Genomic DNA, 23,971 nt, shown 5'->3' on the forward strand with positions numbered 1-23,971 from the left:
GAATTTTGCTGGTCACAGATAATAAAAAGATTCCTTGATAGTTTCTGCAATTCATTTTATCACCTTTTCTTAAAGAGATTGATAATTTTGGCATCCCTAAAGTCTGCTGGGATCTCCTCTCTCTCTCCCAGACTCCCCCCCCCCAATGAGCTTGTGATCCTACACCCTTTGTTGTAGCAGGAGCATTCACCATAAGTTGTTCTAAAGCAGTCAACTCTCAGTCTGCTTAAATGGCTGTGCATGGTTTTAACAGAAAGAAAAACAACTGATTCAAATCAAACCATGGCCATGCTACACTAGGAGTTTTAGTCAAGATCTGTTCTTTACGTTGGGGAGGAACCAGTTACATAAAAAAACAAACCTGAGTCTACAAAGACCTGATTGTTCCCAGCCAGTGGCATAGATTGGGGTGGGGGAGTACAGGGGTGATTCCCCGGGCACAAAATTGCTAGGGGTGCAAAATTTCAACACCTGGTGCTGCCTCAATACAGCTGTGCAATTCCATTGCTGGGCCCAGTTGAAAATGGCTTCTCTATGTGAAACAGGAAGTGACCTCACCAGAAAGTGACCTCTCCAATCAACAGAATGACATCATCATCATCATCATCATCATATATAATAATAATAATAATAATTCTGTTGGCTCCCAACGCAATATTAAAAACGTGGTAAAACATCAAACATTGAAAGCTTCTCTAAACATGACTGCCTTCAGATGTCTTCTTAAAGTCAGATAGTTGTTTATTTCTTTGACATCTGATGGGAGGGCAGGTGCCACTACCGAGAAGGCCCTCTTCCTGGTTCCCTGTAACCTCACTTCTCACAGTAAGGGAACCGCCAGAAGGCCCTTGGTGCTGGACCTCAGTGTCTGGGCTGAACGATGGGGGTGGAGACATTCCTTCAGGTATTCTGGGCCGAGGCCTTTTAGGGCTTTAAAGGTCAGCACCAACACTTTGAACTATACTCAGAAACGTGCTCTTATCTCTGTGGTTGCAATCTGCTGGGTGACGTGGACGCTGTTAGGTGGCTGAATGTGCACGCATATTCTGTCCATTTAATCCCACTCTGTATGGCCCCAGGCACTGGCAACCCATGCTTTGCCACTGTTCCCACCCTTCCCAGTTCCTTGATCTTCTTAATACACAAATGTTCTGCACACGGGATGTTTCATTAATTGTCACCTACACTTTTGGGAAACTACCATTTGTTGTAGTGCTTCACAACTCCCTAGGCATCTACAACCGACATAAAACCCCTTTCCCCAAAATACATTTACTCCATCAGTCAAAGGAACTGCTTCAGATAATTTTCAATCTGCTGTCTATATTTACTTCCTTTTTGAAGTCAGTCATTTCAGCAAAGTCTGGTGAGGAGAGAGATGCTATTCTTGAATCCATCTCTTTCTGTATCTGCTTCATCACAAACTGAATAAGCTCCCTGCATATTAGACACGGACTCCGCCTTAACAGAAAACAGTTTCCAGGTTTGCTTACAGCAGCTTTTGCCTTTTGACTCCTAGTGACAGGGTAAACCTTCTCTCCGGCTCCCAGTATATTCTGCCTAAGAATTTTGGCTCATCTCTCCCTCTCCAGTAAATCTTTCCCTCAGACACTGGGAGCTAATCTGGATGCCGTCGGTGACCTTTGCTGTTTTGTGAGGAAACATATTTGTGGAAGTATTTAGATCTTCTCTTAATAAAGTGATTCCTGTACCTGTGTCTAGAGATGCCCAATGTGTGTTGTTGTTCATTAAATTTCCTCCATTAACTCAGTGTCAAAGTTTGCGGCTATCTCAAACCTCATTTTACAGAGTTTGACCTTTTGGGAGGGCTTGGACTGGTTTGGACTCAGTCTGACCCTTATGTTTCTCTCCCCTTATAGTTTTGATCTATGGAATTTTAACCTGTATTTAAAATCGGGGGTTTTTCTGGTATGTTTTTATTGTAATTTTACTGGTGTTAGCCGCCCTGAGCCCAGGTCTGGCCGGGTCGGGTTCGGTATAAATAAAAATTATTATTATTAGGGCGAGATGTCTACAGCTTTTGCCATTTTAACTGAGGAGCTGGGGTACTAGATGCTACTGACCTGAATTAGCACCTTTCTCTGTGCAGTTTGCTTGCCTCTTTCCTCCTCTTCAAGGCTAATTGGTCTGCTAACATAACCACCTCGTGGACATTCTGAGGATTTCTGTCTCTCAAAATTCGAGAAAATGTATAGAGAGACTTTTTTCTCCCTTTCTCATCTTGCTAGAAGCAGGGGTCATGCAGGGAACCAGAATCTTGCAGAATTCAGTGGAAGCAAAAGGATATAGTTCTTCACAAAATGCATAAACTTCTAGATTCAGTACCAGAAGATGTGGTGATTGCCACTGATTTGGAGGGCTTTAAATGCAGATTACAGATTTAAAAAATGAAGTAAAGGTTTAAATGTGCTTAATATATTTCTTTAACTCGTGTATGCAATAATTTAAAACTGTTATCAAAATACAGTATCTGACTGAGAGGCTGGATAATCCTGCAGCATTAGACTACATGATCACCCACCAAAAATATGTTATTGTCCAAAGTCTTGTAACATATTGATTACAAAAGCTGTAGTCCACAATACATTCCACACTGTGTATGTATGCAAATGTTGCATAACTACAAAAGATTATCCAGCTATTATGACTGTTGCTTCTCTGAATAAATAATAATAACAACAATTGTTATTGTTATTGTTATTGTTATTATTTATTTGTACCCCGCCCATCTGGCTAGGTTTCCCCAGCCACTCTGGGCGGCTTCCAACAAAGATGAAAAATACACTAAAATGTCACATATTAAAAACTCCCCTAAACAGGGCTGCCTTCAGATGTCTTCTGAATGTCAGGTAGTTGTTTATCGCTTTGACATCTGATGGGAGGGCGTTCCACAGGGCGGGCGCCACTACTGAGAAGGCCCTCTGCCTGGCTCCCTGTAACTTGGCCTCTTGCAGTGAGGGAACCGCCAGAAGGCCCTCGGAGCTGGACCTCAGTGTCCAGGCAGAACGATGGAGGTGGAGACGCTCCTTCAGATATACTGGTTTGAGGCACTCTAAAAGGGGACTCAGCACTTGTTTTGAAAAAGGGGGAAATGATAATTCTCTCAAGGCGATTGGACCTTATTTTAACCACATAGAACTAAACCATTCAGGGGGCCAGAGAGAAAGATATCCTGCAAATGTTCCAATTTTAGTTAGGCCAAAAAGAGCTTCAGACAGCTGAGGCCCTGGACACCTTGCTATGCGGAACTGAGGCTTTACATTTAAAAACCAGGACAAACAGGTTATCAGATTGCAGAACAAGCTTTATTGAAAAGGTCAAAGTAAGAGCATTGAAAGGGGCAAAGAAGAAAATCGGTGTAGAAGGATCTTTTTTCTTCTGCACTCTGAAGCAAAGAACAGAGGATGAATTCCGGGAGTGATTGCTTGAATTCAGCTTTTCTGAACCATGGCCGATAGATCTGTATCAAGCCCTCTGATTATCAGTTCAGGATATGCTTCTCAGGTTCAATTGGTCTATGAACAGATGCTAAAACGACGCCCGAACCTCCTTCCCCTCCCGTAGCCCAAGCCATACCCGAAACCTCCAGAGCTTCCAAGGAGGCCAGACCCATAGCCCAAGCCTCCTACGATCCCGGAACCACCAACGGCACATGGAGTGTTGCCTCCAACAGCCACAGGCTCACAGCTGGCAGAGAGGATGGGCCCTGGGATGGTCACAACGCAGGCAGGTGGCTGGATCACGACCTCTCCTGGTGGGATCTGGTTGACGGGTTTAGGGATAATCCCATCTAGGATGCCAAGGTTGGCTGCTCTTTCAGCACCTCCATTTCCATAGCCCAGGCCTCCAAATCCGTAGCCGAATCCTCCATTTCCATACCCGAGACCTCCCAATCCATAGCCGAAACCACCATAGCCAAGACCTCCTGCTGATCCAAACCCAACAGTGGGGGTGGAAGCACAGGATGGGACAGCACAGGATGGACCACAGTCAACCATTGTTGGGTGGAGGTGAGTCTGAAAGCAAAAACACCAAGGGACAAAATAAGTGTGGGGTACATCACTTCAGTGGGGGTGGACCACAGTCAACCATGGCTGAAGAAGAATCTAAAGTATACAATTGAAGAACTGAGTTGAATATCGAGCATGAGAACCACAGAGGGCCAAATAATTATAAAAGCTGAGATATAGGGTACATCAGGGGGAGTCAGTGTGTTGTTTTTTGTGATGTTGCAGACTTCAACTCGCATCAGACCCAACCAGCATGAACAGCAGAGAAGGGTGATGAGACTATAGGAACCTCACTATAACTACTGATTGAGAACTACACCCCTGTGGTAGACACTGTAGAAAAACAAGAAAATACTCACATACCTTATTAGGTCTCCATGTTTCCATGATCGTGCTCTGAATAAAAAAGCTTGTTATGTCAACAATTCTATCAAGCATTTTTTGACAGACTGGACCACAATAAACTATTATCGACCCAGGTGGGGATTAGTATGAAAAAATAAAGCTGCAATCCGTTATCTATTTACCTGGGATTAAGCATTAGTGAATACAATTGGGTTTACTTATCAGTAAAATGCAGAGTTTTGTGCTATAAAAGGCAGAAATGTGTGTATGTGTGTGTGTAAATGACATTTAGGAAGAGAGATAATAGAAACTGGTGCCACCTTCTAAATATCACAATTATATTTAACAGGCATACATGACATTTCCATGGAGATCTTCTCCTACCATGTTTTCTAAATGGCACAACCAGACTTCAACTCCCATCTGCCTCAGCCACCATAAACCATGGCCATGGAATATAGGAGCAGTGGTTCATAAACATCTGCAAAGCCCCTGGTTCTCCTTCCCAGTTCTAAACATCGGTCCAAAGAATCAGGGATGATATATTTTATAAAGCTGCAGGGGGTGAAGGAGGGATGGGGGACCTGTGGCCCTGAAGTTGTTGCAGGATCCCAAGTCCCCTCAGCTAGCATTCCCAATGGACAAGGATGATGGAAGCAACATTGCAAGGATCACAGGATACCCATCCCTGCTCTAATTGGAAGAGCCATCTAGCCTTGCTTTAATGTGAACCTATGACAAGCTTGGAAATATCCCCCCAAGAAAATAGGCTTACCTGCTGCTTTGGTGAGATGTAGTGAAGACAGGAGAGTCAGATGAAGCTGTTGGAGAAACTGGAAGAACCTTGAGCTTTTATACAGTTCTGCAAGCCACCAAGGGACTGCCTCTTCTGACTAATGTTTTATTTAGTTGTTGACAATTTAATGCGCAAAATTACTTCACTAAGCACAAAAGGTCACAAAATTAAGTGGTTGTAATAATGAAAGACTAATAGTCTCAACACCATTCCCACTCCCTTCCTTTTAATTTTGCTGACTTCGAGTCTGATGCTTGAAACAAACCAGATGCACCCAGAGGGAGCAGATAGAGATCTTCAAAGCTCTTTCATCAGCTTAAGGGACTCTAGGACATCATCAAAGATTTTGCATATGCATACCGGATTCTAAGAGATCTCCAGTATCAGTGTCCTCACGAAAATCCATCAGCACACAGTTGTACAGTGGTACCTCGGGTTAAGTACTTATTTCGTTCTGGAGGTCCGTTCTTAACCTGAAACTGTTCTTAACCTGAAGCACCACTTTAGCTAATGGGGCCTCCTGCTGCTGCTGCCGCACCACCGGAGCACAATTTCTGTTCTCATCCTGAAGCAAAGTTCTGAACCTGAAGCACTATTCTTGGGTTAGCGGAGTCTGTAACCTGAAGCGTATGTAACCTGAAGCGTATGTAACCCGAGGTACCACTGTATTCAGTTTCCCCGCATCTACACATTACTGCAGTGCAATTCTCTTTAATATCATACATTGTTGTGCCTTCTTTTCTTTAAGATATGCATTTGTAGGCACAGCTTACTCCAATGTATTCATTTTGTTACCCATTACAGTGCTACCTTGATTCTCAAATGACTTAGTTGTCAAACAAATCAGCTCCCGAACCCCGAAAACCTGGAAGTAAGTGTTCCGGTTTTTGAATGTTTTTTGAAAGCCAAATGCCTGACGCAGTTTCCCCTTGACCGCAGGAAGCTCCTGCAGCCAATCGGAAGCCGCCCCTTGGTTTCCCAATGGTTTCAGGAGTCAAACGGATTAAGTTTGAGACCCAAGATTCCACTGTACTTGGATAACAGCACTGGGAAATTCAGACAGCTACAGATTTTGTAGCACAGCAATGTTTCAGTTTGCACATTTTTTTCAAAAAGGGTGAATAAATTTTTCTTTTCCTTTAAGGGTCAATTGAATTGAATTTCTCTCCCATTCCTAATCTCACCTGCCTCGCCGCCCCTCTGTCACTGAAAAAACTTCATTCCTGTTTCTACTTAAACTTACTCCACTTGGTCCTTGTTCCCTTCTGTCATGGTAGTGTATATGGTTCTGACAAGATATCACTCATACACTAGCAGCACATCCTGTAGAATTCTATTAGAATTCTAATTCTATCTGCATAATCAGAATGAACTTCATTCTGTTCTCAATGACCAACTTCAGGAGCCAAAAGGTTCTATTGAAAAATACAACATTTGAGCCATCTGGCCCCAACATGGCAAGTAGGCATTCCATTTTGGCAACGGTAACCCTGGTTTAAGGAGCCATAGGTCACCTAGCTTATATATCTGAGCTTCCAACATTGTATGCATGTTCTATTTCCACTATCAGAGACAGTAAGCCTCTGATTACCAGTTGCGGGGAATCTCAGGTGGTGACTGTGCTGTTGCATTCAGATGTTGTTTGAAGGCTTCCCATTAGGAGATCTGATTGGCCACTGGGAGAATAGGATCCTGGGCTTAATGGGTCACCTTTAGCCTGATCCACAAGGATTCTTTTTTAGAACTACGTAAATTCTTGGAGAATGAGGGTATCAATGGTCACAAGCCATGATGACTATGTTCAATAAGTACTGTCAGCACACTTTTGTATACCTATTGCTGCTGTCGGATTCAGGCCATGACGGTGAGTTTTCCATAGACATGTGTGATAACAGAATGCTGGGTTAGATGGGCCTTTGGTCTGATCCAGTCGACCCTTTTTATGTCCTTAAATTCCTGGTTCTTCGAAAACAGCTGGCACTATATGACTATATGAACCTTTTATTTCTTCAAATATCTTCTTTGAAAAGAGTTCCCAAATAGTTGTGGAAATTCTGATACGCTTCCTTGCTTTATTGCATACACTTATCCATACCATATGGTACGTTTGCATCATTGAAGACTGGAAGAGCCTTGTTCTCAATGACCAACCAGATGTCTATGGGAAGCCCAGCAAGCATGAACTGAGCATAACAGCAACTCTTCCCCCCCCCCCAAAAATATTCTCGATTATAATGCATTTTTGTATGTTATTTTCACTTAGTACAGTATGTCCATTCTTATGCACAATTTTATACACATCACCTGGCTGCAGAACTGCATGGAAATATTTGTGTGGATTTCATAGGAGTACACTGCTTCAATTGCTATGCCATTACAGAAAACACAACCTGGATCAAATTTCTCCCCCAATCTTACCTCCAGCAGTGGGGGTTAAACAAAAACAAAAACTGCTATGTGTTGTGCACAGAATGATGAACTGAAATCCTGGGTATTAAAGTCAATTAGAGTTCTGAGAAAATGAACAACTATTTTGAAAATAATGAATGGGGACAAAACACCTTTTCATCTGCCTGCCAGGAGGAACAGACAAGAATTTTTACCATTCTTAATCTTTTATTAGCTTTGTCTTGTGGAAGAATAACTATGAAGAGAGTGAGGTACTGTGAAAACACTTAACTCTTTTGCCTCGTTTCTTAATTAGGGCAATGATGCATTCCAAAAATTGCTTACTAATTAAAGCCGGAGGGGAAAGGAGGTGTATCCAAGCTGGATGTGGAGCCACCAGCAGATACAGATGAAATGGTATAAAAGGGCTCCCTGAGCTGAGATCTTCCAACAGCTTCCTTTGGCTTCATCTCCTTCACTTCATTTCTACTCCTCTGAGACTTTGGTAAGTCAAGTGTAGGCATATATGATGTTATATCTGAATGATTCTTGCAGTGGTCAGAGCGTTCAGGTAACTGAACTCCAAGAGAAGGCTAAAATTCTATTACTCTGTGAATTGGGTAGATCTTCCTTCCACCAGGAACCTTACACTCTTAAGTTGTTGGCTGTCTTCTTTTCTATATGTACCTTATGAAATCAAGTCTTTAGCTGCCTGATTCTGAGCGTTAGTCCATTTAGCTCAGTTTTGGCCACACTGATCAGCTGTAGTTCTCCAGAGTTTCAAGAAGGGAGACGTTAGCAGCTCAATCTGCAGATTCCAAGGACCGAACCTGGGATGCTCTGCATAAAAACCAAGTGTTCGGCCACTGAACAATTGTCCTCCCCCTAAAATTAAAGTAAGGTTCTCATCTTCATGGTTCTAAATAAATACCTGACTCAAATGAGCATAGGGAGTTGTCCTATACCATGACAGAACATTGGAACCCTTAGTTCAGCTTTATCTACTCAGATTGGCCGTTGTTCTACAGGCCTTGAGGCAGGGGACATTCCTAGACCATCCTGAAATCACCAGGGACTGGATTTGGGATCCACAACGAAGAGAAGGGCTGTAGTAACAAAAGCAGAGAAGAATAAGGTTTCAGGCATGAGGGCTTAATGTTTTCAGAATTATCAAAGACAGCTGATTTTCAGTGATGGAGAAAGGAAGATGGTATGAGATTAGTGAACTGGGAATGGGGAAAATATCCTAATGCCACAGGATGATTATGTCTGAAATATTCTCCCCACTGTTCATTGAAGGGATGTACCCTGCGCTTATTTTGTCCCTTGGTGTTTTTGCTTTCAGACTCACCTCCACCCAACAATGGTTGACTGTGGTCCATCCTGTGCTGTCCCATCCTGTGCTTCCACCCCCACTGTTGGGTTTGGATCAGCAGGAGGTCTTGGCTATGGTGGTCTTGGCTATGGTGGTCTTGGCTATGGATTGGGAGGTCTCGGGTATGGAAGTGGAGGATTCGGCTACGGATTTGGAGGCCTGGGCTATGGAAATGGAGGTGCTGAAAGAGCAGCCAACCTTGGCATCCTAGATGGGATTATCCCTAAACCCGTCAACCAGATCCCACCAGGAGAGGTCGTGATCCAGCCACCTGCCTGCGTTGTGACCATCCCAGGGCCCATCCTCTCTGCCAGCTGTGAGCCTGTGGCTGTTGGAGGCAACACTCCATGTGCCGTTGGTGGTTCCGGGATCGTAGGAGGCTTGGGCTATGGGTCTGGCCTCCTTGGAAGCTCTGGAGGTTTCGGCTATGGTTTGGGCTACGGGAGGGGAAGGAAGTTCGGGCGTCGTTTTAGCATCTGTTCATAGACCAATTGAACCTGAGAAGCATATCCTGGACTGATAATCAGAGGGCTTGATACAGATCTATCGGCCATGGTTCAGAAAAGCTGAATTCAAGCAATCACTCCTGGAATTCATCCTCTGTTCTTTGCTTCAGAGTGCAGAAGAAAAAAGATCCTTTTACACCGATTTTCTTCTTTGCCCCTTTCAATGCTCTTACTTTGACCTTTTCAATAAAGCTTGTTCTGCATTCTGATAACCTGTTTGTCCTGGTTTTTAAATGTAAAGCCTCAGTTCCGCATAGCAAGGTGTCCAGGGCCTCAGCTGTCTGAAGCTCTTTTTGGCCTAACTAAAATTGGAACATTTGCAGGATATCTTTCTCTCTGGCCCCCTGAATGGTTTAGTTCTATGTGGTTAAAATAAGGTCCATTCGCCTTGAGAGAATTATCATTTCCCCCTTTTTCAAAACAAGTGCTGAGTCCCCTTTTAGAGTGCCTCAAACCAGTATATCTGAAGGAGCGTCTCCACCTCCATCGTTCTGCCTGGACACTGAGGTCCAGCTCCGAGGGCCTTCTGGAGGTTCCCTCACTGCGAGAGGCCAAGTTACAGGGAGGCAGGCAGAGGGCCTTCTCGGTAGTGGTGCCCGCCCTGTGGAACACCCTCCCATCAGATGTCAAAGCGATAAACAACTACCTGACATTCAGAAGACATCTGAAGCACAGCCCTGTTCAGGGAAGTTTTTAATATGTGACATTTTAGTGTATTTTTCATCTTTGTTGGAAGCCACCCAGAGTGGCTGGGGAAACCCAGCCAGATGGGCGGGGTACAGTCATAATAGCTGGATAATCTTTTGTAGTTATGCAACATTTGCATACGTACACAGTGTGGAATGTATTGTGGACTACAGCTTTTGTAATCAATATGTTACAAGACTTTGGACAATAACATATTTTTGATAGGAGATAATGTAGTCAAATGCTGCAGGATTATCCAGCCGCTCAGTCAGATACTGTATTTTGATAACAGTTTTAAATTATTGCATACACGAGTTAAAGAAATATATTAAGCACATTTAAACCTTTACTTCATTTTTTTTATCTGTAATCTGCATTTAAAGCCATCCAAATCAGTGGCAATCACCACATCTTCTGGTACTGAATCTAGAAGTTTATGCATTTTGTGAAGAACTATATCCTTTTGCTTCCACTGAATTCTGCAAGATTCTGGTTTCCTGCATGACCCCTGCTTCTAGCAATATGAGAAAAGGAGAAAAAAGTCTCTCTATGCTTGTTCTCAAATTTTGAGAGACAGAAATCCTCAGAATGTCCACGAGGTGATTGTGTTAGCAGACCAATTAGCCATGAAGAGGAGGAGAGAGGCAAGCAAACTGCACAGAGAAAGGTGCAAAGTCAGGTCAGTAGCACCTAGTGCCCCAGCTCCTCAGTTAAATTGGCAAAAGCTGTAGACATCTCGCCATCATCATCATCATCATCATCATCATCATTTTTATTTATACCGAACCCGACCAGGCCAGACCTGGGCTCAGGGTGGCTAACACCAGTAAAATTACAATAAAAACATACCAGAAAAACCATACCAGGTTAAAATTCAATTTAAAATGCAGCCTCATTTTAAAAGTAGGCCATAGATCAAAACCATAAGGGGAGAGAAACATAAGGGTCAGACTGAGTCCAAATCAGTCTGAGCCCTCCCAAAAGGTCAAACTCTGTAAAATGAGGTTTGAGATAGCCGCAAACTTTGACACTGAGTTAATGGAGGAAATTTAATGAATAACAACACACATTGGGCATCTCTAGACACAGGTACAGGAATCACTTTATTAAGAGAAGATCTAAATACTTCCACAAATATGTTTCCTCACGAAACAGCAAAGGTCACCGACGGCATCCAGATTAGCTCCCAGTATCTGAGGCAAAGATTTACTGGAGAGGGAAAGATGAGCCAAAATTCTTAGGCAGAATATACTGGGAGCCGGAGAGAAGGTTTACCCTGTCACTAGGAGTCAGAAGTCAAAAGCTGCTGTAAGCAAACCTGGAGACTGTTTTCTGTTGAGGCGGAGTCCGGGTCTAATATGCAGGGAGCTAATTCAGTTTGTGATGAAGCAGATACAGAAAGAGATGGATTCAAGAATAGCATCTCTCTCCTCACCAGACTTTGCTGAAATGACTGACTTCAAAAAGGAAGTAAATATAGACAGCAGATTGAAAATTATCTGAAGCAGTTCCTTTGACTGATGGAGTAAACGTATTTTGGGGAAAGGGGTTTTATGTCGGTTGTGGATGCCTAGGGAGTTGTGAAGCACTACAACAAATGGTAGTTTCCCAAAAGTGTAGGTGACAATTAATCAAACATCCCGTGTGCAGAACATTTGTGTATTAAGAAGATCAAGGAACTGGGAAGGGTGGGAACAGTGGCAAAGCACTTCCTGCTTGACATAGAGAAGCCAATTTCAACTGGGCCCAGCAATGGAATTGCACAGCTGTATTGAGGCAGCACCAGGTGTTGAAATTTTGCACCCCTAGCAATTTTGTGCCCGGGGAATCACCCCTGTACTCCCCCACCCCAATCTATGCCACTGGCTGGGAACAATCAGGTCTATGTAGACTCAGGGTTTTTATTTTTATGTAACTAGTTCCTCCCCAACGTAAAGAACAGATCTTGACTAAAACTCCTAGTGTAGCATGACCATGGTTTGGTTTTAATCAGTTGTTTTTCTTTCTTTTAAAACCATGCACAGCCATTTAAGCAGACTGAGAGTTGACTGCTTTAGTTTAGTTGTTCTAAACTTATAAGTTTAGTTGTTCTAAACTTATGGTGAATGCTCCTGCTACAACAAAGGGTGTAGTATCACAAGCTCATTGGGGGGGAAAGAGTCTGGGAGAGAGAGAGGAGATCGCAGCAGACTTTAGGGATGCCAAAATTATCAATCTCTTTAAGAAAAGGTGATAAAACTAATTGCAGAAACTATCAAGGCATCTTTTTATTATCTGTGACCGGCAAAATTCTTGAAGAATCTTAGCAAACCATCTCCTAACAATATCCGAGGTTACCCTTCCTGAATCCCAAAAAGGTTTTAGACCTTCTAGGAGGACAGTGGACATGATTTTCACCTCCTGACAATTTCAAAAAAACTGCAGAGAGCAAAACCAATCCCTGTATATGGAATCCTCCAAGTAATGGAGCCGGTGTGGTGTAGTGGTTAAGAGCGGTAGACTCGTAATCTGGTGAACAGGGTTCGCGTCTCCGCTCCTCCACATGCAGCTGCTGGGTGACCTTGGGCAAGTCACACTTCTCTGAAGTCTCTCAGCCCCACTCACCTCACAGACTGTTTGTTGTGGGGGAGGAAGGGAAAGGAGAATGTTAGCCGCTTTGAGACTCCTTCGGGAAGTGATAAAGTGGGATATCAAATCCAAACTCTTCTTCTTCTTGAAACTCTTACATAGCTGGTCTCTTACCCTTTTCTGTATTTCCCATATGATACCAGCGGTGACATCAATCTTAGTACTGGATCTTAGTACTGTACATATGTAGGGGTTTTTCAAATCTGCTTATCCATTTTGGATTCTGGAATTTAAAGAACTGAGTTTAATATACAAAATGAACCTACCCATCAACTTGCTTTGCTTGGAATAAAGGGCATGTCTTCTCCAACAATTGCTCATAAAGTACTTTTTACTTTTAAAGTACTCTTTACTTTCAGTGTTTGCAGGGCAGCGGCTGAAGAAGGAGCCAAAAGGGGTTTCTTGTGTGTGTGATTCTTGTGGCTGATTAGCTGCTTTCCCTGGTCAAAGGTCAGAGGGGGCAGGGTTTCTGTTGAGGCAGGTGATTAGCTGTGGGAGGAGCTTATCAGTGTTTGCAGGGCAGCGGCTGAAGAAGGAGCCAAAAGGGGTTTCTTGTGTGTGTGATTCTTGTGGCTGATTAGCTGCTTTCCCTGGTCAAAGGTCAGAGGGGGCAGGGTTTCTGTTGAGGCAGGTGATTAGCTGTGGGAGGAGCTTATCAGTGTTTGCAGGGCAGCGGCTGAAGAAGGAGCCAAAAGGGGTTTCTTGTGTGTGTGATTCTTGTGGCTGATTAGCTGCTTTCCCTGGTCAAAGGTCAGAGGGGGCAGGGTTTCTGTTGAGGCAGGTGATTAGCTGTGGGAGGAGCTTATCAGTGTTTGCAGGGCAGCGGCTGAAGAAGGAGCCAAAAGGGGTTTCTTGTGTGTGTGATTCTTGTGGCTGATTAGCTGCTTTCCCTGGTCAAAGGTCAGAGGGGGCAGGGTTTCTGTTGAGGCAGGTGATTAGCTGTGGGAGGAGCTTATCAGTGTTTGCAGGGCAGCGGCTGAAGAAGGAGCCAAAAGGGGTTTCTTGTGTGTGTGATTCTTGTGGCTGATTAGCTGCTTTCCCTGGTCAAAGGTCAGAGGGGGCAGGGTTTCTGTTGAGGCAGGTGATTAGCTGTGGGAGGAGCTTATCAGTGTTTGCAGGGCAGCGGCTGAAGAAGGAGCCAAAAGGGGTTTCTTGTGTGTGTGATTCTTGTGGCTGATTAGCTGCTTTCCCTGGTCAAAGGTCAGAGGGGGCAGGGTTTCTGTTGAGGCAGGTGATTAGCTGTGGGAGGAGCTTATCAGTGTTTGCAGGGCAGCGGCTGAAGAAGGAGCCAAAAGGGGTTTCTTGTGTGTGTGATTCTTGTGGCTGATTAGCTGCTTTCCCTGGTCAAAGGTCAGAGGGGGCAGGGTTTCTGTTGAGGCAGGTGATTAGCTGTGGGAGGAGCTTATCAGTGTTTGCAGGGCAGCGGCTGAAGAAGGAGCCAAAAGGGGTTTCTTGTGTGTGTGATTCTTGTGGCTGATTAGCTGCTTTCCCTGGTCAAAGGTCAGAGGGGGCAGGGTTTCTGTTGAGGCAGGTGATTAGCTGTGGGAGGAGCTTATCAGTGTTTGCAGGGCAGCGGCTGAAGAAGGAGCCAAAAGGGGTTTCTTGTGTGTGTGATTCTTGTGGCTGATTAGCTGCTTTCCCTGGTCAAAGGTCAGAGGGGGCAGGGTTTCTGTTGAGGCAGGTGATTAGCTGTGGGAGGAGCTTATCAGTGTTTGCAGGGCAGCGGCTGAAGAAGGAGCCAAAAGGGGTTTCTTGTGTGTGTGATTCTTGTGGCTGATTAGCTGCTTTCCCTGGTCAAAGGTCAGAGGGGGCAGGGTTTCTGTTGAGGCAGGTGATTAGCTGTGGGAGGAGCTTATCAGTGTTTGCAGGGCAGCGGCGCGCGCCTATCGGCGCGCGCAGTTTGAACCATCTTTTAGATTTAGGGGAGCTAGTCTCAAGCCCAACGACACATTCTCAAGATGGAGGGGGAGGGAACAGCTGCAGTCGCCTGCGGTTCCTGCGCAATGTTTGCCATCTTGCCAAAGGTGGCAGGCAGCTTTACGTGCAGCAATTGCATGTTGATTGCCCTCCTAAAAGACAAAGTCCAGCAACTGGAGGAACGTGTAGCTACGCTCCAAAGAATTAGAGAGCTGGAGCTCTTCTTGGAAGCAACAGAGCACACCGTCTCCACCAAGGAGGAGACAGGGGACTCCCCTGAGAAGGAGGCTAGTTCACCAACACAGGAGCCCGATATGTGGAGAAACGTGACTCAAAGAAGTAGGAGGCCCAGGGTTCGCTCTGATTGTCTAGAAATACACAATCGCTTTGAGGTCCTCTCCCCTAGCATGGAAGACGAAGAGCAGACTCCATTTGAGGATCTCTCCCTCATTACAGTCGATCACGTATATGAAGATGAGCAGCAAAGTCAGTCCTCAGGGAATGTGCAGGCGACCTTGGAACGGACCGCTCACGGAAGAACCAAGACCAAACCTAAGAGAAGGCGTGTAGTGGTGATAGGGGATTCCCTACTGAGGGGAACAGAAGCAGTGATCTGTGGGCCTGACAAGATGTCTCGGGAAGTGTGCTGTCTCCCCGGGGCTAAGATCCAAGATGTAACTGAACGACTGCAAGGAATCATAAAACCCACTGACAAATACCCCTTCCTCTTGGTTCATGTGGGAACCAATGACACTGCAAGCAATAGCCTCCAGAAGATCAAAAGAGACTACGAGGCTCTGGGCAGGAAATTGAAGCAATTAAATGCACAAATCGTCATCTCATCTGTCCTCCCAGTTGAACGACGTGGCCCAGGGAGAGAGAGGAAAATAGTGGAAGTAAACAGCTGGCTTCGCAAATGGTGTAAACAGGAACGGTTTGGATTCTTAGATCACGGACTGCAGTTTCTTGAGGATGGACTTCTGGCAAGCGATGGGCTGCACCTCACAACGGTTGGGAGGAATGTTTTTGCCAAAAAACTAAGAAACCTCATCAGGAGGGCTTTAAACTGACTAATGTGGGGGAGGGAGACAGTGCTCCTGAAGGTAGGAGTCTATTAATTGATGAAGATGATCATCCAAATGTCATAGACCAAATGGAGCAAACAGCAAGCAGACCTAGTGGTGGGAGGAAAAAATCCTTAAATAAGAGACACGGGGGAATGACTAATGGACTTCAATGTCTGTACACTAATGCACAAAGCATGGGAAATAAACAAGATGAGCTTGAGCTCTTGGTACAGCAAACTAAATATGACATAATAGGCATCACTGAAACCTGGTGGGATAAGTCCCACGATTGGAATGTAAAAATGGAGGGATACAATCTATTTCAGAGAAACAGACCAGACAAGAAAGGAGGAGGAGTGGCGTTATATGTCAGGGATGTGTATACCTGTGAAGAGATCCAAGATTTAGAACCTCAAAGCCAAAGTGAGAGCATTTGGGTCAAAATTAAGGGAGAGAAGAATAATAGTGACCTCATTGTGGGAGTTTACTATAGATCCCCAAGCCAAACGGAGGACATAGATGATGCCTTCCTGGAACAGATGGCCAAGCATGCAAAAGGAAGGGAGATAGTAGTAATGGGGGACTTCAATTACCCAGATATTTGTTGGATGTCAAACTCAGCCAAGAGCATAAGGTCAAACAGATTCCTCACTGGCCTTGCAGACAACTTCATTGTCCAGAAAGTGGGAGAAGCAACAAGAGGAACAGCCATTTTAGATCTGGTCCTAACCAATGTCGATGACCTGGTTAATGGGGTAGAAGTGGAAGGATCATTAGGCGCAAGTGATCATGCTCTTCTGAAGTTTACTATACAACGGAAAGGAGCAGCCAAGCATACTAGGACTCAATTTCTTGACTTTAAGAAAGCCGACTTCATAAAACTTAGGGAAGTGCTGGGTGAGATCCCATGGACAGTAATACTAAAAGGAAAGGGAGTTCATGATGGCTGGGAGTTTGTTAAGAGGGAGATAGTAAAAGCACAACTTCAGGCAATACCAATGAGACGGAAACATGGAAGGTGCCTAAAGAAGCCAGGGTGGCTATCTAAAGAACTTTTAACTGAGTTAAGATTAAAAAAGGATGTGTACAAAAAATGGAAAAGGGGGGAAACCACCAAAGAGGAATTCAAACAAATAGCCAGCACGTGTAGACACAAAGTCAGAAAAGCTAAAGCACAGAATGAACTCAGGCTTGCTAGAGAGGTTAAAAGCAACAAAAAAGGCTTCTATGGGTATGTTCGTAGCAAAAGGAAGAACAAAGAAACAGTGGGGTCACTCAGAGGAGAAGATGGTGAAATGCAAACAGGGGACACAGAAAGGGCTGAACTCCTCAATGCCTTCTTTGCCTCAGTCTTCTCCGATAAAGAAAACAATGCCCGACCTGAAGAATTTGGAGGAAATGATTCAGCAGAGGAAACACAGCCCAGAATAACTAAGGAGATAGTACAAGAATACTTGGCTAGTTTAGATGTATTCAAGTCTCCAGGGCCAGATGAACTGCATCCAAGAGTATTAAAAGAACTGGCAGATGTGATCTCAGAACCACTGGCAGTCATCTTTGAGAATTCCTGGAGAACAGGTGAAGTCCCGGCAGACTGGAGGAGGGCAAATGTTGTCCCTATTTTCAAAAAGGGGAAAAGAGAGGACCCAAATAATTACCGCCCAGTCAGTCTAACATCAATACCAGGGAAGATTCTGGAGCAGATCATTAAGCAAACAATCTGTGAGCACCTAGAAAGGAATGCTGTGATCACCAATAGTCAGCATGGATTTCTGAAAAATAAGTCATGTCAGACTAACCTGATCTCATTTTTTGACAGAATTACAAGCCTGGTAGATGAAGGGAACGCAGTGGATGTAGTCTACCTTGATTTCAGCAAGGCATTTGACAAGGTGCCCCATGATATTCTTGTAAAGAAGCTGGTAAAATGCGGTCTTGACTATGCTACCACTCAGTGGATTTGTAACTGGCTGACTGACCGGACCCAAAGGGTGCTCATCAATGGTTCCTCTTCATCCTGGAGAAGAGTGACTAGTGGGGTGCCTCAGGGTTCTGTCTTGGGCCCGGTCTTATTCAACATCTTTATCAACGACTTGGATGATGGACTTAAGGGCATCCTGATCAAATTTGCAGATGACACCAAACTGGGAGGGGTGGCTAACACCCCAGAAGACAGGATCACACTTCAAAACGACCTTGACAGATTAGAGAACTGGGCCAAAACAAACAAGATGAATTTTAACAGGGAGAAATGTAAAGTATTGCACTTGGGCAAAAAAAATGAGAGGCACAAATACAAGATGGGTGACACCTGGCTTGAGAGCAGTACATGTGAAAAGGATCTAGGAGTCTTGGTTGACCACAAACTTAACATGAGCCAACAGTGTGACGCGGCAGCTAAAAAAGCCAATGCAATTCTGGGCTGCATCAATAGGAGTATAGCATCTAGATCAAGGGAAGTTATAGTGCCACTGTATTCTGCTCTGGTCAGACCTCACCTGGAGTACTGTGTCCAGTTCTGGGCACCACAGTTCAAGAAGGACACTGACAAACTAGAACGTGTCCAGAGGAGGGCAACCAAAATGGTCAAAGGCCTGGAAACAATGCCTTATGAGGATCGGCTAAGGGAGCTGGGCATGTTTAGCCTGGAGAAGAGGAGGTTAAGGGGTGATATGATAGCCATGTTCAAATATATAAAAGGATGTCACATAGAGGAGGGAGAAAGGTTGTTTTCTGCTGCTCCAGAGAAGCGGACACGGAGCAATGGATACAAACTACAAGAAAGAAGATTCCACCTAAACATTAGGAAGAACTTCCTGACAGTAAGAGCTGTTCGACAGTGGAATTTGCTGCCAAGGAGTGTGGTGGAGTCTCCTTCTTTGGAGGTCTTTAAGCAGAGGCTTGACAACCATATGTCAGGAGTGCTCTGATGGTGTTTCCTGCTTGGCAGGGGGTTGGACTCGATGACCCTTGTGGTCTCTTCCAACTCTATGATTCTATGATTCTATGATTCTATGATACTTTTTATGTTACTCCTCATAGTGGCACACATGGAAATAGTCATGTTATGGTGCACTGCCTTGGGCTTGGACATTAAAGCATGGTATTCTAGAGCTTGGACAATTGCTGTGGCTGAAAATCTGATGTGCCAGATTGTGAGACCAAGGAGAATTCTAACCCCCATCTTTTCTATAATGTGTGGCAACCATTTTTGGATTATATGTGTCAAGAAGGTTGTGTTGTTGTTCAGTGTCTTTATAAATGATTTGGATGAAGGAACTGAGTGGATGCTCATCAGATGTGCAGATGGCACCAAACAGGGAGGGGTAGGTAACACCACTAAAGACACAATCAGGATTCAAAATGACTGTAACAGATTGGAGAGCTGGGCTCAAACTAGCAAAATGAGTTTCAATAGGGACAAATGAAAGGTTCTGCATTTATCAAATAATTCAGGGTCTCCCTAGGCCAGCATACTCCAAGAATGTGCCAGTGTGAGAGACTACCATTCTACTTATCTCAAATCAAAGCCCACCTATCACTCTCAGCATAGAAATGTATTGTGCTGCAGCAAGAAAAATTCACCAAGAACTGACATTTAACGTTCTGAAATTTTCCTCTTTGGAGTTTGTGCTATGATTTAGATGTTTCAAATGTTGATGCCCATTTTATTTCATTCTGTGCTGCTTGTATTTACTTTGTTTCACACTGTATTTTATGTTATTTGTCCATCCCCCCCCCCCCGCCCATTTTTTAAACACACCTGGACTCGGCCCCAGACACACTGATCAGATGTTTGGAAGCTGTGGCTGGATGGTTACGTGGGAGCTGGTTGAAGTTAAATCCTTCGAAGACAGAGGTTCTCTGGCTGGGACGGGACGATATGGGATTGAGGGGGCAACTCCCATCACTTGTGGGGGTGCAATTAGTGCCAGCACCGTCCGTTAAGAGTTTGGGTGTAATCTTTGATACCTCCCTCTCCATGGAGGCGCAGATTACAGCTATAACAAAGGCGGCATTTTTTCATCTCCGCCAAGCTAAGCAGTTGGCTCCTTACCTCTCTCGCCTTGACCTAGCCACTGTGATCCACGTGACGGTCACCTCTAGACTGGATTATTGTAACTCGCTCTATGTGGGGCTGCCCTTGAGACTGACCCAGAAACTCCAGTGGGTGCAGAATGCTGCAGCGAGACTCCTTACGGGGTCTTCGCTGCGAGATCACATTCATCCGGTGCTATACCAGCTGCACTGGCTCCCAGTGGAGTACAGGATCAGGTACCTACGGGACCGCCTCTCCTGGTATGCCCCACAGAGGAACTTACGGTCTTCAAATAAAAACATCTTGAAGGTCCCAGGCCACAGAGAGTTTAGGCTGGCCTCAACTAGAGCCAGGGCTTTTTCGGCTGCGGCTCCAACCTGGTGGAACGCTCTGTCACAAGAGACAAGGGCCCTGCAGGAACTTGACATCTTTCCGCAGGGCCTGCAAGACAGAGCTGTTCCACCAGGCCTTTGGTCAGGGTGCAGCCTGACTCCCTCCTTTGGCAATCTTTACAAAACTTTAGTTTATGGTTGCCATCAATTTTGAATTTGATTTTAATTAATTTTTTATAATGTTTTTATAATGTTGCACTATTTTAGTGTTGTTAGCCGCCCTGAGCCCGGCTTCGGCTGGGGAGGGCGGGATATAAATAAAATTTATTATTATTATTATTATTATTATTATTATTATTATTATTATTATTTGTAATGTTGATCAATGACCATGGTATTATAGATTAAGAGGAAGATTTCCTCCTCTGAGGAATTGTTGCCAAAAGGTGCCAAATGAAGAGAGAGCCATATTAGAATAAAGAATGAGCTTTAATGAAAAGGTGGAAAGTATCAAGCTGACAATTGTGCAAGAAGAAGGAGATGAGGAAGGCAAAGAAACACAGAGCACAATGGGGCTCTGAACTCATTCATGGATTAAATACTTTCAAAGCAGGAGAAATGAAGCACGGCTGGAATTCATGCAAACGATGTTGGCTTCTATGATGGTCCCAGGACAAGACACTGCATCATCTTCACCCATTCAGGATCATTCCTGGCATCATCACACATATGTTCTTCAAGAGTTCAATATATCTAAAAGCACATACTATCGCAACATCCCAACAGGGATTTCCTTTCAAGGAGCCCACCCGTCCTCAGACCTCCAAGGTAGCCACCAAAATTGCTTCCAATGAGACCTGACCCATAGCCATAGCTTCCTACCAGCACAGAATCTCTTAAAGTTGAAGCATAAAACCTCCAAACATCTGTCAATTTTTTGTTGGCAAACATGCCTTGAGACACATTCCAGTTTTAATTTAGACAAAAAGTCGCTTCAGTCACTAAGGCCTAGGGGCCGGATCCGGCCCAATCGCCTTCTAAATCCAGCCCACGGATGGTCCAGGAATCAGCGTGTTTTTACATGAGTAGAATGTGTGCTTTTATTTAAAATGCATCTCTTGGTTATTTGTGGGGTATAGGAATTTGTTCATTTTTCTTCTTCTTCTTCAAAATATAGTCTGGCCCATAGCTGTCAACTTTCCCCCTTTTTTAAGGGAAATTCCCTTATTCCGAATAGTATTGCTCGCAAGAAAAGGGAAAAGTTGACAGCTATGGTCCGCCCCCCCCCCACAAGGTCTGAGGGACAGTGGACTGGCCCCCTGTTGAAAAAGTTTGCTGACCCCTGTGTCAGCTACATCAGGCATTTCCTTTCCCTCACTTGTTATCTCACAGCAGCCATTTCAGCAGATTTCAGCAGAGGTGGGGGCACAGAAGCAGGGCCCCTCTCTCAGCTTTGCTGAGGAGACAGCTCCATTAGGGTCCTCCCTCTCTTGGCTTTCAGCCCACCAATGCCATTCCATCAGGCTGCAGCAGAGGGAGGAGAGAGAAAGAGGAGGGAAGCAAAACCACTCTGTTGGCTCCATTGAGAAAGCAGCTCCACCAGGTTCCTCCCTCTGCCAGCTACAGCTATCAGCTGTAATTCCACCAGGCCGCGGCAGAGGGAGCAGGCATGGAGGAAACGGGAGCAAGAACTCTCCATCAGCTCATTTGGAGACAGCAACTTTTGACTTGTGTTGTGTCTTTTTAGTTTTAAGCCGAAGGGCAGGGACTGGCTTCATAATCTCAGTAAGCTATTTGGCAAACTGTCTTGGCTGAAGCGTCGATAAGAATGCAGTAAATAGGTACACAATAGTTTGAGGGGAGAGACTTCACCAGGCAAGCAAATTACAGCCCTTGAAGCTGTCCCAGAAACTCCAGAGGGTCCAGAATGCTGCAGTGAGGCTCCTCACGGGGTCTCTGCCATGGGAGCATATTCATCCAGTGCTTTTCCAGCTGCACTGGCTCCCGGTGGAGTACAGGGTCAGATTTAAGGTGCTGGTTTTGACCTTTCAAGCCCTTCATGGCCTAGGACCCTCAGTAATACACAATTTGCTGCCACCACTTGGGTCATATTTATAAATATGACCCAAGTGGTGGCAACAAATTGTGTATTACAAATTACGTGATGTCAGGCTTCAGGTACATGGCTCCCCATCCCCTTTGGCAGTAGATAAGCAGAACAAAGCAAAAGGAGTCTCTTACCAGTTAGAAACTTTAATGATCTCAGTGAGAGAACAAAGAATCCATTTCTAGGAATGAAGGTGCTCCCAATTAAGGATTTCACCCACTTCCCCCCTTGTCATCCACGTCACATCCATGTCTTGCAACCTGATTTCACAAGCACTTTGCTTTCTGTGCTGCCACCTTATCTGCTCTCCTTGACCTTGGGCTGAGCAGATGGATGCTTTCCAGTGAAAGAGAGTCTATTAACTCTCTCTCCCCCAGTTCTTCTCCTCCTAGCTGTTCACCACCCAGTTCTTCCCAACTTCTGACTTCTGAACTATGTCCCTCTGCAAACCACTGTATTCCAAATCTATACTATAATGATTTCCAGGCAGCCTTCCAAGCCCAGACAAGAATTAACGAGTCTCTGGCAGTTTTCAATGGTTTCATTTATTCGCAATACAATCAGAGCATGGCTACAGCCCTCTGCTCCATAGAAATCAGCTGGTCACTCTGAGAAATCACTTGCGTCACAACAGGAAAAACGCCAACGTCCCACCTTTCCCCTTTTGCACTACTGTTGCAATCTGACCTTTTCAGCACTTTGGACATGAGCAGAGGGAAGGGGGAAATCTACACTGTCCAAGGATGAGCGCTCAGTCCTCTGCCTATCTGATTGTTGCTTAGTAACCCCTTAGTGATGTATGGAAGTGAGAGCTGGACCATAAAGAAGGCTGATCGCTGAAGAATTGATGCTTTTGAACTATGGTGCTGGAGGAGACTCTTGAGAGTCCCATGGACTGCAAGAACAGACCTATCCATTCTTAAGGAAATCAGCCCTAAGTGCTCACTGGAAGGACAGATCGTGAAGCTGAGGTTCCAATACTTTGGCCACCTCATGAGAAGAGAAGACTCCCTGGAAAAGACCCTGATGCTGGGAAAGGTAGAGGGCAGAAGGAGAAGGGGACGACAGAGGACGAGATGGTTGGATAGTGTTCTCAAAGCTACCAGCATGAGTTTGACCAAACTGCGGGAGGCAGTGGAAGACAGGAGTGCCTGGCGTGCTCTGGTCCATGGGGTGACGAAGAGTCGGACATGACTAAACGACTAAACAACAATAACAACAACAACCCCTCCAGTGCTGTCTATCTCTTCCCCTCCCTCGTCTTGTGGGCTTTCTGTGTCTGCTCTAACTAACTCAGTGAACACTTGGAGAAAGGGGGCTGAGCCCACTTCCTCCTGGTCTAATTGCAGTCTGTCATGTTGAGAGTCACCCCCTGTTTCTCTTCCATCTCCTTCATCTCTTGGTTCGGCTATGCTCCTGACTTATACTGTCCCACTGCTCCTGGGAAGATTCAGGAGCAGGGGGAGAGGGAGACTCCGGCCATTGCTCCTCAGTGCAGCCCTCCTCAGCACGATCCCTGAGATGTGAGCACTGAGGAAGACCCCTTGTTCCACTTGTCTTTGATTAAGATTCCACAGAGCCACATATCAGTTGCACAGTACCTGTTTTGCATGCAGAATATCCAAATTTCAATCCATTGCATCTCCAACCAGGGCTGGGAAAGACCCCTATCAGAAACCCTGGATAGCTACTGACAGTCAGCATAGACAATACAGAGCTGTATGAACCAACGGTCTCACTCCATATGAAGTAG

The 23,971-nt window shown here is 44.9% G+C and overlaps 2 protein-coding genes across 2 annotated transcripts; one reads left to right on the plus strand and one right to left on the minus strand.

Moving 5' to 3' along the window:
- Positions 1-3,304: 3,304 nt before the first annotated feature.
- Positions 3,305-5,258, minus strand: LOC310666192 (uncharacterized protein). Its single transcript, XM_083416868.1, has 2 exons — positions 5,152-5,258; positions 3,305-4,037 (listed from the first exon to the last, which is right to left on the minus strand). Exon 2 carries the CDS (start codon positions 4,017-4,019, stop codon positions 3,537-3,539), a length of 483 nt encoding a protein of 160 aa, XP_083272994.1. The 5' UTR covers positions 4,020-4,037; positions 5,152-5,258; the 3' UTR covers positions 3,305-3,536.
- Positions 5,259-7,949: 2,691 nt separating this feature from the next.
- On the plus strand, positions 7,950-9,653 carry LOC310666187 (uncharacterized protein). The gene is made up of 2 exons (XM_083416863.1): positions 7,950-8,065; positions 8,906-9,653. The coding sequence occupies exon 2, from the start codon at positions 8,924-8,926 to the stop codon at positions 9,419-9,421; it is 498 nt and encodes a 165-aa protein (XP_083272989.1). The 5' UTR covers positions 7,950-8,065; positions 8,906-8,923; the 3' UTR covers positions 9,422-9,653.
- Positions 9,654-23,971: the final 14,318 nt, after the last annotated feature.

This window comes from Podarcis tiliguerta (assembly GCF_965153285.1).
Source record: "Podarcis tiliguerta genome assembly, chromosome: 16".
In the NCBI taxonomy this organism is placed as follows: domain Eukaryota; kingdom Metazoa; phylum Chordata; class Lepidosauria; order Squamata; family Lacertidae; genus Podarcis; species Podarcis tiliguerta.